Genomic DNA, 15840 nt, shown 5'->3' with positions numbered 1-15840 from the left:
GCCCCCTGGCACTACAAATGCAGATTTCAATTTTGCTTCTGCTGTTAAAGGAACTGACCAGTACCCTTTAAGTAAGTCGCACTTGGTTATATATTTAGCGCTGCCGATTTGATCAATGCAGTCGTCCATCCGAGGGATGGGGTATGAATCTGTTTTCGTAACCTCATTCAGCCTCCTATAGTCTGTACAGAATCTGACTGATCCATCCGGCTTATCCACTAGGACGCATGGGGACGCCCATTCGCTCTGACTTGGTTCGATGATGTGGTTCTCTAACATGTACTCAATCTCTTTCTGGATGGCTTTCTGCTTCGTCGGACTGACTCGGTAAGGATGTAATCTTATGGGTTTTTCGCAAGTTAGTTCCACATTGTGTTCAATGACATTTGTTTGCCTGGGAACATTCGAAAATAATCCAGGTACTTCCCGCATAGCTTCCTTTAACTCAGCTCTGTCCTTCTCCGCCAGGTGTTTGAGCTTGCTATCGATATTTTCCATAATTATGGAATTATTTAATTTCATTTGGATGTTCTTAATTTCAAAGCGATCATCTCCATCTTTTTCCCTTTCTTCTGTAGTAATGACCTGCCCTATGGGACGTTCAGGGTCATTCTTACGTTCTGAATATTTTTTAACCGGTTCAGGTGACATATCTGTACCCTGTTCCTCTTTCCGGATATATTCACCTTGTAATTTTGGTCGTCGATTTTCTCCAATATTATATGGGGTCCATTAAATCTTGCTTCAAATGGTGATTTAACCGAGGGTGCAAGAACCATAACTCTGTCGCCTCTTTTAAATTCTCTCCCCTTAGCCTTCCGATCATATAATTCTTTCATTTTGGTTTGATTTTTCAGCATATTATTTTCTGCGATATTTCGGCATCTTTCCAGAGTATTTTGCAACTTCGTAACATAATCCCTTATGGGTTCGGCCCATTTATCTGAATTTTCCCATTCTTCTCTAATGGTTTTTATCGGGTTTCTCATTTCTCTGCCATATACCAATTCGAAAGGGCTATACCCTAAGGATTCTTGTTTAGCATCTCTTATGGCAAACAATACGAACGGCAACTCTTTGTCCCATTCATTTTTCCTTTCTATACAGTGTGCTCGCAGCATGCTCTTAATGGTGGCATGAAATCTTTCCAGCGCTCCTTGCGATTGAGGATGATAAGCGCTCGATGTAACGTGCTGAATTCCCAACGTTTCTGTCACTTTTTTGAATATTTTCGACGTGAAATTTGTTCCTTGATCAGACTGTATAGTCTCTGGTATCCCCATCTTTGTAAAGAAATTCAATAATTCCTCGATTATTTTTCTAGAAGAAATATTTCGCAGTGGTATTGCTTCCGGAAATCTTGTGTTAGCGCACATTAATGTTAACAGATATTGATGTCCTGTCCTTGTCTTCGGCAAGAGTCCTACGCAATCTATTAGTATCCTGTCGAACGGTTTCCCGGTTATGGATATGGGTTTAAGTGGTGCTGGGGGAATCCCAGACTGTGGTTTCCCCGCCGTTTGACACGTTTTACAAGATTTACAGATTTCCTTGACACTTGTTTTTATTCCGGGCCAGTAAAAGTGCCTGGTTAATTTTTCGTAGGTCTTGTTCACACCTAGGTGCCCAGCTAGTGGAGCCTCGTGTGCTAACCTTAGCATTTCTCCCCTATAGTCACTTGGTAAAACAATTTGGCATCGCATATCCCTTCTACTTCCCGGTAACTCTTGACCGTCGTATTTCCTTTTTAATATTACTTCTTCTATAATGTATTGCTGTTTATATCGGTCACTTGTGGGCTTGTTTACTTGCTCAAATAGTTTTTTCAAGCTGGCATCCTTTATCTGAGCCTCTTTTAATTCCTCTCGTGATTTCCTTAACATTATGAGTCCTCTGTCACCGACTTGGTAGAATGGCGTTGCCTCTCTGCTTTCCTTATGTGCCGTCGTTTCTCGTTCTCTGTTCGTTTTTTCTTTTCTGTTCCGCAGATTATATGCTCCCATACTTCGTCTGGGGTCATATCCGTCTATCTCGTTTATTTCTATGTTTACATCATTCCCCAGTAATAAATCTATGTTTTTCATGGGAAGTTCATCTATGATTCCCACCTCTATTATCCTCGTAATCTTCCCTGCCTTCAGCTTAATCTTTATCACTGGTATTTTCATATCACATCCTCCTACTCCTCTGATCACCACGTGGTTGATTATTCTGTTTCGGGGCGCCATCTTTCTTAGAATCACCGATTGCGCGGACCCCGTATCTCTTAATAATTTTATCGGTATTTCTCTTCCATCTTTCCTTATTATCGTTCCCTTTCTCATGAAAGGTTTATATATATCATATTTTGGCACTGACGAAATTATTCCTTGTGGCTTAGTTCCCTCATTGTTCCTTAATTCGGTTCCTCGATTCGATCTGCATTGACTTGCTATAAGTCCTATTTTTCCACATTTATAACACGTGGGTGGGTTCATCCTCTGTAGCTGTGTTGGTCGGCCATTCCTTGAGTTATCTCCTCGCATAGTGACTTCTTTCGGTTCATTTGCCCGATTTACTATTTGCAATTTCTTTCTTTCTTTCCGACGGGATATTATATATTCGTCAGCCAGTGTTGCCAGCTCACTGCCTGATTTTGCTCCTTTTTCATTTAGGTGTATCCGCATGTCATCAGGTAATCCATTTAGAATTTCTTTGATCAGAATGAGCTGTTTGATTTTTTCTGGGTCTCCGTTCACCCCTTTTGAATCATACCATTTATTCATCGCTCGTTCCTTTTCCTTGACAAACTCTTTGAACGACTGCGTTTCGCTTTTCTTTATCGTTCTGAATTTTTGTCGATACGCCTCCGGTATTAGCTCGTAACTGCTCAGTATGGCTTGTTTCACTGTCTCATAATCTGCTCGTTCTTCGGCCGATAACGCTGTAAAAGCTCTTCGTGCTTTTCCTGTTAACGTGCTCTGTATAAGTGTGGTCCACTTTTCCTGTGGCCATTCCATGTTGACCGCCATACTTTCAAAATGTAAAAAGTATTCGTCCACGCTTTCCTCTGTAAATTTAGGTACTAACCGTATCTGTTTCGCCAAATCGAACCTGTCTCGGTTCGTTTTTGTCGTTGCCTCAGCCACCCTGATTTCTCTTATCCGAATTTCCTGTTCCATCCTCGCTTTTTCCAACTCTTTTGCTTCAATTTTGTATTTTTCTAACTCTATCTGTTCCCTTGATAATTCGCTGTAGTCACTGTGCCATTCATCTAGCGTTTCTGGCGTTCCTCCACCATGTGCTCCAGTATTATCCCGATAATTTTGTTTTTTCTCATTGCCATTTTTGTTTCTAATTCCAGCCTCTCTCCTACTGCAATTAGCTCGCTTTTCTTCATTTCTTCAAGCTTTTCGAGAGACGGTTCATTTAGGAATTTCTCCACTCTTCCTGTAGCCATTTTTCTTTCTTTTTTTTTCTTTTCTCCTCTCTATATTTTCTTTTCTTTTCCAAAAATTTTGTTAAACAAAAATAAATGTTTTCTCTGACGCATATATATCACCTGGCTATCGAGCCCCCTTTATGTGATTTGTTCGCACGACTGGTTGTCCAGGACAGTATTTAGGTTCTTCGTTTTTTTTAATATATATGTTATATATATATATATATATCTATATATTTTTTTTCGGACGAGTTCCCCATGTGACATTCGCTGCTGGGTATGTATATACTTGATACATACGAACTCGGGAAGGACCGATCAGCGAATGCGCTAATCTATGGTTCTCCCTTCTAGAATCCAAAGCGCGCTGAGGTTAGATGGGATAATGTTCCATTGTGATATTTTATATACATTGAATAACAAAGAGAAGAAAAAAGAAAGAATGAAAAAAGAAACAAACAGCGGATTATGTTTCAATTCCAAAAATCACGGGTGCATTACGCGCGACTCTTCCTTTATTACTAAATATAGAAATATCTGGAGGGGGAGATTCTCTTGGTTGTTTTTTTTTTATAATAAAAAAATGAAATGTCACTTTACTCATTATATATATGTATGCCAATTCAATATATTGCTGTTGAAATAATAACCAATCATTCGCACATTAACTCGGAATTTGATTCCTTCTCTTTTCTTTTTTTTTTATATTTTAAAATGCCAATTCAATATACTGATGTTGAAATAATAATCACTCATTTTTTTAAATACTTTTTTGTTCATAGTGCACCCGCACTTCATGCCATAGAAACGAGGACATATCTGCGAAATGTTTTAGATCTGTTCCGAGAATCATATTGGTTGCTTTTTCTCCTTTTTTTACGTAATTAAAACCCCCGCCATGAAAAATTCCTTTTTTCATACTTGTTATATCGCCTTCCGCATTAAAAGGAAAATACCTGTATTTACCTTAGGTTTTCCAGGTTCGTGTTCATCTTTCCTTTTTATATATATATATATATTTTTTTATCTTGATGGGGTTAGAATGGTGATTCCTCCTTTTTTTAAAATTTCCACGTGGTGCGCTATGTCTATCCCATTCCAATCTTCGCGGCAACTGACTGTTTTTTTTTTTTTTTTTTTTCTTTTTCCGTTTTAGTTATCTCTCTTGGTCCTCGTTTCTGCTGATACTCGTCTCTGCGTTCTCTCTCTCTCTCTCTCTCTCTCTCTCCCTCTCTCTCTCTCTCTCTCTCTCTTGTCAACGTGTCGTCTCGACGGGTTTGTTTGCTTTTTTTTTTCGTAGGCCCGTCACATTACCATTGACTGAAAAGAAAAAATCGGACCGACCCCGAATAACAACTAAAAGGGAGGATAGAAAAATCACTCGATCATCTCATTCTGATCGCTTTAAAACTGCGGCTTCGATATCCCGGGATTTTACATCTGAAACTGTACACAAGATTTCCCGACAAACGATCTCACGAAGATTAAACGAAGTTGGATTATTTTCAAGAAGTCCATGCTCAAAGCCTTTAATTTCTATTAAAGAATAAAAAGCCCAGATTGTTATTCGCCGAAAAACATTTGTTTTGGGAAGAAAAAAAATGGGAAAAGGTTCATTTTACTGATAACTTTAAATTTATCTTTTCGGATCAGACAAAAGACCACATGTCAGAAGGAAAAATGGAGAAAGACTGTCCCCTAAGTGCATTAAAAGTACAGTAAACGTTGGAGGTGGCAGTATAATGGTATGGGGCATGATATCTTCAAAAGGAACTGGCCCCCTTGTGAGAATTCATGGAAAAGTTAATGCCCGAATGTACAGAGAATTGATTAGAGAACATGTGGTACCTAATCTTTCTAATTCTGATATCTTTATGCAAGACAACGCACCGTGCCATAAAGCAAAAATAGTTTTAGAAGAGCTAAATAGATCCAATATTTGCGTTATGGATTGGCCAGCTCAGAGCCCAGACCTGAATCCAATTGAAAAAGTTTGGAAAATTATTGGTGATAAGATCACAGACCCCCCCCCCAAAAAAAAAATCTTGATGATTTATGGGAATGTATGAGAACATCCTGGAATAATATTTCACCTATAACATGTGAACGATTGGTTCTGTCTTGCAGCAAAAGATGCCATAGTGTGATTGAAAACAAGGGGCTTTTCACTAAATACTGAAAGGATTCTTTATTTTTTCATAATGAATTTCCCTCGTTCCTTAACTTTTGGACGCCTGTAATTTAATTAAATTTATTTATATGCAAAAAAAAAAAAAAAAAAACTAATATGTATTAAAATCAAAAATTAATTTTTTTTTCTTTAACTACCATTATTAAACATTGGAAAATTCACCAAAATTTTTTTTTCTTTTTCATAAAGTTAGAAGCTTTAAAAAAAAATGATCGATCGTTTCTTAACTTTTGGACGCTACTGTATATATGTGATTCAACACAAACCCTGAGGAAGGAAAATATTATTCTCTATTATTATTATTAGTAGTAATTGTGATGTATTGACTTACGAATAACTTTGCATTACCGCTTATGATAGCAGGCGACCCCTTTTAATACTCAAGCAACGAATTATGCTGAGCATACGTAATCATAAACAGATTGTTTCCCTGTAATAGCTACGCACACACACACACACATACATACATACACACACATACATACACACACATGCCAAATAGCACCTTTGCTATTTTGACTCCTACTCATAAAGCACACATGTCTGTATGAGTAAATAATTAATTTTCTTCTAACTGGCTTTATCTTAAAAAAGCCTGCATAAATTCTATAGACGAAATATCTCATTTCGTGTGGATTTTATTTTGTTCTATGGACAGTTTTGTTTTGATCCCTTTTTCTTCTATACATTTCTACGATATATATATATATATATATATATATATATATATATATATATATGTGTGTGTGTATGTGTGTGTGTGTATATATATATGTGGATGTGTGGTATATGTGAATGTATGTGTGAGTGACCGTGTTAAAAACAGAGAAGAAATAATAATAAAACATACGAAGAGTTCTTTTTTTTTGTCTTTTAGCGCATTTTGTTTCTACAGCATTTTCATTTTATATATCTTGTACTTTGTCTCCTTCCCATATATATATATATATATATATATATATATATATATATATATATATATATATATATACATATATATATATATATACATATATATATATGTATATATATATACATATATATATATACATATATATATACATATATATATATATATATATATATAATCGAATAAGTATATCGATCAATTGGTGTATGTAAGTTCCGTAGGTTTTTTTTTGTTTCATATTTTAACTGTCTGTACAACGAATGCTTACGATTTCATCAACTAGTCATCATTCGTGTAAGGACATTCACAAGGATACATTTTACTGCTGAAATGGCAATTTAGTATCCCTCAACTCATAATATAATTTCAAAATGTGTTCACACATTTTTAAGGTGTCTGGTGTAAAAATTTACATGAACGAATCTATAGCTATAAAACAACTTTCTTACGCGCATTGCACGTATTCAAGTTCGCACGCAACATCTCATCACTACATACAGTTGTTTTAAAGTTTTACTAGTCGTTAAAATATCAACAGTAAAACACATAGTTGTAAACATACCAAAACTAACCCTGCTTGATGCTGTTTTGATGAATCAAATGAAAAGTACCTGCGAAACATGCCGGTGTGCACCATGGATTGATTCTTTGTTCTTTATTATTCCTGATATTAATAAACGACTTCCCTGATTAAGTTTTGTCCGAAATGGATATACAGTAAAACCCCAGGATACAGCATTAAAAATTAGTAACAAAATACAGTACAGTATATAATACACATGTATATAATCAAATGACATTATGAAATGCTGATAGACAGGGCAAATAAGGTAAACCAGGGGTCGGAAAAACATCGTATTCCACATCGTAAACTGAAAAAAAAAAACGTATCTTAGGGCCACCGAATCCCGGGGTTCTACTGTATTTGCCAATGACACCACGTTCTACATATATCAAAGGAAACGTTTGAAGCCTTAGAAAATGTCGTTGAATGTCGTTGAATGGAGACCTAAATGGCTGGTAACATTTAATACTACAAAGATGAAGCAATTTTGCTTTAAAAATGATGAGACATTTTTTTGAACCAACGAACAAGTACATAGACGACATTGGCAAAGCTGTTTTAAAAAAAAAAAGGTGTGTTCCTTCTACCAAGCTAACAAAAAAAAAAAACTACTCACAAATATCAGAATTCTACATCTCGACAAAGCCACCATCTGGCCATGCAGGGAGTATTCTTGCTATACCGGAGCAGATACAGCAACCATTAGTTTCTTTCTATTAGATAGATCGTCAATCTCCAACACTATCAAGCAATCTTGAATTCTTGTCCCATCGCCGTAACGTTGCATGACTGTAATTATTTTGTAAAGAATTTAATGAAATGCACTCAGACAAACTCGAAGCACTGGTACGAATTCATATAAAAGTACAAAGATGCGGAAAGTCTGATACTTTAATAGCTTCTTTACACTGATTTATAAAATATAATGTGAATAAACATTTCACAACTCAATTACCCTGTAGACACGGTTTTCTGATCCACAGTAGCCTTTACGTTTCAATTGCAACGTGCCATGTTTCGAAATGAATAATTGTATAAAACAAAAAGAAAAAAGAAAAAAAACAGTAGAAGAAGAAACCCCACAGTATTTATATACACCAACCTTACTAATATATATATACATATATATATATATATATATATATATATATATATATATATATATATATATATATATATATATACAGCCATATCATTGTGATTAATGTTTCTTAAATTTGACTCCAGTGAGAGCTATGCTTATTGTGGCCTTAAATACTCTGAGCATACATTTTCATGTATATTTCTACGTGTACCTATATAAATCATATGTCTGCATATATATATATATAAACACATTTATATGTATATATAAATGTATATATATATACATTTATATGCATGTATAAATATACATACATATATATATGTAACTTATTGTAAGCTAGATTATATATCAATCTTACATGTATACATATATCTGTCTGTTAATAAAACTTTCTACATATAAAGCTTTCCCTAAAACGTTTCCTGATTTTCGTACTTCATGCATAACTACCTACATATAACTAACTACCTATATATATATATATATATATATATATATATATATATATATATATATATATATTACGCATGTTATTCAATTACAAACACGTTATATATGTGTTTATCTTTTTTGATTAATAAAGACTAATGCTCTTCTACTTACTTTTGTGTCGTTATTCATTTTGAAATTGATATATTGTACTAAGCTTAGAGTCCTGAAACCTGGTGTACTGTTGGGATATATGTGTGAACTGTAACTATATATATATATATATATATATATATATATATATATATATATATATATATATATATATATATATATGCGTGTGTGTAAACTGTATATATATATATATATATATATATATATATATATATATGTATATACAGGGTGTCCACAAAGTCTGGCTACATAATCTACAGGATGCTTCCACAACGTCTGGCTACATAATGTAGCGGAAAGTCTGGCTACATAATGTAGCCAGACTTTGTGGACACCCTGTATATATATATATATATATATATATATATATATATATATATATATATATTGAATCCATAAAATCGAGCGCTCTATTGTATAGAGCGTTCGATAGCACGTAAATGAATATCGTCTCATTGGGTATTTAAACTTATCTTTCAGTACTCACTGTGAATTTTGAAAAATCACACACACACACACACACACACACACACACACACACACACACACACACACACACACACACACACACACACACACACACACATATATATGTTTTGATTATTTCAAGTTCATCAGACAATCTAAGCTAAAACCTGGGTTTGGCTTAGATCGTCTGACGAGATCGGTAGGATAATTTATTGTCCTGTCTATTGAAACAACTTGTAATGATTATGTAAAAATCCCCGAGCTTTAAATAATAAAAACATATTTAGCTCTACTAAAGTATTGATCACTTTTTCCTTTTTTAATAAACATACCTTTTAATATATATATATATATATATATATATATATATATATATATATATATATATATATATATATAAACCTGGACGTCTGTGTGTGTGTCTGGTCACGAATAGGCTCCTATATGGTTTACTATTATAGAAAACAGATCACATATAATGATAGATGTATCGAGACGCAGGAATGGGTATGTTTGATCTGGCATAATGATAATTCATTAAAATTGTGGGCCTGCGTTCGTGCCTAGTCCACAAAGTATGGAAATAAAGAATTAAAAAAAAATACGTGTACAAGTGTTTTTGATATAGATGTACATAATAATACTTTGATAAGTATGTTTTAACTTAAAGAGGGATGGTATGATAAAATTGTGGGGTCTGCGTTCGCGCTTGGCCTCCATAGAATGGAAATAGGCACAAACTTTAATAAAGACTTTTCATATCTATCTGCGTACGTATACTTTGATAATTATGTTTTAGTTTGAAGAAATATGGTATAATAAAATTATGGGGTGTTCGTTCGCGCCTGACCTCCATAGATTGGAAATATGTCACAAAGTTTAACAAGGTTTTTTAATATAGATCCACAGAATATTGTGATAAGTGTTTCAGTGTGAACAGGTATGGTATAATAAATTATGGGGTTTATCTATTTTATTTTTACTTTCATCATATTTTGCTTTGGCTTTGATACCCCTAAATTCGAAGCTATCTCTTTACAACCCTTCCTTTTCATAACCTATCATACTTTCATAAATCAGAGTCCATTTTCTGTAGGCTGTTTTTGAACCCAGTCAACGACGGGTACTTTTGCTAGTATATATATATATATATATATATATATATATATATATATATATATATAAAATAATAATAATAATAATAATAATAATAATAATAATAATAATAATAATTTTGCAATAACCAAGACAACAATATATTATACAATGTTTATTATACGATGTATGTGTTACAATCGTTGCATAACCATTTGGGCAAGCTTAAACATTATTCTGTTAAAAGATAGTTTAAAATGGGTAATCATCAAACACAAAATTCAATTGTAATACATCTGTAAGAATATAATTCCCAATTTTATTAATACAGCAACGAACTCACCTGCCCTTCCTTCATTTTATCGATCAATATTAAATTATGTTGGCAACTTATTTTCGTATTTTCTTCTTTTAATTATTAGATAATTATCATTTAATTTTTGTGGTTTTATATTATTTAATAATTTAAATTATCTTTTAATTGGTTTATTCTTTTAATAATCCCTATATATATATATATATATATATATATATATATATATATAAAGAACTCATTTTTTTCCACTGATTTTGACCTTAATAGGATTAAAAATCAAGACATTTCATGCAAATGCAATATGCACAAACTATAGCACAATATATAAAGTGTATTATAGGACTATCCACTTCCACTTGCTCGATAATCATAGATTCCTATATTCTATCTGCTGACAGTTCACGACAAAAATAGGTTAAGATCAAATGCAGTGGTAAAATCCTTTCTCTCTAATAAATTCCCCATACGCCCGCCACCACTTAACACCGTTGCGGGATCGTCCACAAGAGACAGTTACGAAGGAACACCGGTTTGGGTTTTCTTTACTTCGTAGTTGCTTAAAAAACTGGAATGGAATTTTAATTCTACTGGGTGAAACGCACTATGGAGTTAACCGAATCAAAGGGTTATTTGAGCCATTTTTTTCGCTGCATTTCGTTTTGTAGTTGATTAAAAAATTGGAATGGACTGGGTGAAACGCACCATGAAGTTAACGGTATCGAAGGGTTGTTTATGTCATTTTTTTCGCTTCATTTTCTTTTGTAGTTGATTAAAACAACTGGAATGGACTGAGTGAAACGCACCATGGATTTAGCCGAATCGAAGGGTTATTTACGATATTTTTTTTTTCGCGTTTCGCTTTTCGCTATTCGCTGTTTTTGTTTGTTTTAGTTTTTCCGAAAACGTCCATCATTTTTTCCCTGATTTATGCTTTCTGTTTTTCCGATTTTTTTTAAAGAAGTTTTTCGCTGTTATTTTTTTGGGGGGGTTTTGCCGACATTTTAAAAGAATTTTAACATCGTTTTTATTTTTATTTTTATATTTAAACAGGGTTATTCTTTACTCGACCCCCCACTTACAAACACACCTAAAAAAAAAAACGGGGCACGCCGGGTACCCCCGCTAGTTTAATATAATAATCTCCTTAACTTTTGTATCTATGTATATATTTAATTAATAACCTTTCAATTAGCCTTTTTTTTTTTTTTTTTTTCTTTTTTACAAAGGCATCACCACATTATCAAGGCCCAGAGGCCACTCAAGGATAAGGGTTAAAGAGTGTACAGTAGAAATTGGACAATACAGTAATCATTAGTAATGAAAATTTGGTAAATTTGATAACTTATATGGAACGGCTCATCAAGAACTTATTTACTTTAGACTTGAACACAACCATATTGTAGTCAGCCGGAAAGCAGGAAAACGGAAGACAATTCCACAGGCGTGCAGTTCTAAGAAAGAAGCTTTGTTCATGGAATCTACGTTTAGGTTTAGGCACAGATAAAGAGTGGGGGAAATTATTGATAGTGTTTACAGCTAGACGAGTGTTTCTTGTGAAAGTTTGGCGAGGGGGGCCATAGATTGAAGCTCAGTTGAACACTTTCCATGAAAATAACGATACATCAGAGACAAACTCGCAACATCTCTTCTGTGAGATAGAGGTTGCAAGGAGGAGAAAAGGACATCTCCTACGAGGCTACAAAGTCTATTTTGAACTCTATCAAGACAGGACAAGTCCTTTCTAGCAGCTCCTGCCTAGATGAGGCAACAGTATTCCATCCTTGGACGTACCTGGCTCTTATATAGATAGAGAATAGAATCAGCAGTGAGATATCTTAGTTTCGTATATATTTTTTTGGTTAAATCTACTGATTCCAATATTGATTATTTTCTATTTTCTTGTTATTTTTTTTTTAAAAATCACTGTAATACAAAGAATTAGTCAACCCCCCCTTTTTTAAAATAATATTAAATTCTTTATGTAGTTAAGTTATATGATAAATCTCTAGTTTCCTATCTTCTCATATTGTAAACAAGGGATCGTTATTTTAATTACCGTACATTTCAATCAATTCTAGCCATTCAAACAAAGTATAATCACATGTATAACAATATTATTATAATTACATGTATAACAACATTATTATAATTACATGTATAACAACATTATTATAATTACATGTATAACAACATTATTAGTATAACCGCATGTATAACAACATTATTATAATTACATGTATAACAACATTATTAGTATAATTACACGTGTAACAACATTAGTATAATTACATGTATAACAACATTATTAGTATAACCGCATGTATAACAACATTATTATAATTACATATATAACAACATTATTAGTATAATTACACGTATAACAACATTATTATAATTACATGTATAACAACATTATTATAATTACATGTATAACAACATTATTAGTATAACCGCATGTATAACAACATTATTATAATTACATGTATAACAACATTATTAGTATAACCGCATGTATAACAACATTATTATAATTACATGTATAACAACATTATTAGTATAACCGCATGTATAACAACATTATTATAATTACATATATAACACCATTATTAGTATAACCGCATGTATAACAACATTATTATAATTACATGTATAACAACATTATTAGTATAACCGCATGTATAACAACATTATTATAATTACGTGTATAACAACATTATTAGTATCACCGCATGTATAACAACATTATTATAATTACATGTATAACAGCATTATTGGTATAACAGCATGTATAACAACATTATTATAATTACATATATAACAACATTATTATAATTACATATATAACAACATTATTATAATTACATATATGACAACATTATTAGTATAACCGCATGTATAACAACATTATTATAATTACATGTATAACAACATTATTAGTATAACCGCATGTATAACAACATTATTATAATTACATGTATAACAACATTATTAGTATAACATCATGCATAACAACATAATTATAATTACATGTATAACAACATTATTATAATTACATGTATAACAACATTATTATAATTACATGTATAACAACATTATTAGTATAACCGCATGTATAACAACATTATTATAATTACATGTATAACAACATTATTAGTATAACCGCATGTATAACAACATTATTATAATTACGTGTATAACAACATTATTAGTATCACCGCATGTATAACAACATTATTATAATTACATGTATAACAGCATTATTGGTATAACAGCATGTATAACAACATTATTATAATTACATATATAACAACATTATTATAATTACATATATAACAACATTATTAGTATAACCGCATGTATAACAACATTATTATAATTACATGTATAACAACATTATTAGTATAACCGCATGTATAACAACATTATTATAATTACATGTATAACAACATTATTAGTATAACATCATGCATAACAACATAATTATAATTACATGTATAACAACATTATTATAATTACATGTATAACAACATTATTATAATTACATGTATAACAACATTATTAGTATAACCGCATGTATAACAACATTATTATAATTACATGTATAAGAACATTATTCAATTTAATTTTCGGTACCCTGACAAAAGGAGGGTGGACTTGTGAATTCACCCTTGTCCGCTGAATGAAGTTCCCCCAAACATCATTATACACACACGAAGTTGTACAATGTTAAATATTTATACGTGTATATCAAAACACATCTGCGTATTCATGACATCATAAAGGACCAATAACGAAATACACACACAAAATACTATTATAGTGTGTGTTCTTCAGAATTGTTTGATCCTCTCCCTGCTTCATTTGTTCTAGCTCGTTTGACAGGTTGGTCTAGTGGTCTCCATCAATTTACTGTTTTGATGTCTCATTGTAATACAGCTTCCTATTACAAGAGCTTCTTTCCAAGAACTGTAAGCTTGTGGAACTCGCTTCTTGCTAACTGACTTCTTCCTACATATAGCCTTGGTCTTTTCAAGACTAAAGTCAATAGGCATCTCCTGTCATTGCGATAATCATCTTTCGTCCGTATTAGCCCCTCACATCAAATTAATTCATACCTTTTCTGGAGCGATTTCTATGACAAAAAAAGGCAACTAGAATAAAAATGGCATTATAAAATTTAATTTACAAAAGTCAAACACTTTAATTATCCATTCAGCGTGGCCGTAGCCGAGATTGAACTCACTACACAAGTTTGTAGTGTACTTCAAATCTTGTCGATAGCTGAATACTTAGTGCCTCGCTATGGGTATCAAGGGTAATTTTTTTTATCGTGACGCCATCACTAAATGTGGTGCCTACCACGGCTTAAGAGAGTCCAATCTATCTCCGAGAGAAGGATAGACCGCGCCAGTTTCTCAACCTGGTATTTTACCTCGCGGTACATACAGCGCCTCGCCTTCCCAAATGGTCACCTATCTGGTACTGGCCAGCCTTAACGTTACTTAACTTCGGTGATCTGGCGAGAACTGGTATGGCAACGTGTTTGTGCCATATATAACTTATATTTAATTATAGAAGGCGATAATAAGAGTCTTTTCATCTCTTCTTTAGACTGGTTCAATCTAATAATATTTATGTAGTTGTGTTAATTACATATTCGCACACTAATTATATGATACGTTAGTCTCGTATATTTCAACGCTATTTTTTTTATCTGCATTCATTCATTTGTGGTTTTTGTGTTTTCTATGTAACGAACATAAAGCATTAGTTATCTTTATTCATACCGCGTATCATATGTCCAATTGTCGCTACTGGTTTAGCAAAACTAGAATTGGATAGTGTCAAAGAATGATCACTAGTTATTTGTGTATTTCGTAATTATACCGGTGTGATTTAAATGTACAAAAGTCGTTATAGATAATTTTTTTATATTTTCTTTTGTTTCTAACTTTTATTTTTTTATTTTTATTTTTTTTACACAGTGGTCACCACTTATCAAGGCCCGGAAGCTACTCAGGGATAAGGGTTATTGCAAGTACATTACGTTAGTGTGCAGATTTGATGAATTGTTTACTTAAGGGGGCGGTTCATTAGGAATTTGTTAACGTTGGATTTGAACACATCCAAGTTGTAGTCAGGTGGGAAGCAGGCAGACGGAACAGAGTTCCACAGGCGTGCAGT

The 15840-nt window shown here is 32.8% G+C and overlaps 1 protein-coding gene across 1 annotated transcript; it reads right to left on the bottom strand.

Annotated features, from left to right (window-relative positions):
• Nucleotides 1-590: 590 nt before the first annotated feature.
• LOC145292742 (uncharacterized) lies at nt 591-3161 on the bottom strand. Its single transcript, XM_080138778.1, has one exon. It carries the CDS (start codon nt 3159-3161, stop codon nt 591-593), a length of 2571 nt encoding a protein of 856 aa, XP_079994904.1.
• Between the last annotated feature and the right edge of the window lie 12679 nt (nt 3162-15840).

This window comes from Euprymna scolopes, chromosome 14 (genome assembly GCF_053919585.1).
Source record: "Euprymna scolopes isolate OS-2025 chromosome 14, ASM5391958v1, whole genome shotgun sequence".
Classification (NCBI taxonomy): domain Eukaryota; kingdom Metazoa; phylum Mollusca; class Cephalopoda; order Sepiida; family Sepiolidae; genus Euprymna; species Euprymna scolopes.
The sequence above is the reverse complement of the archived record's forward strand: the minus strand, read 5'-3'. Positions and strand labels throughout refer to the sequence as shown.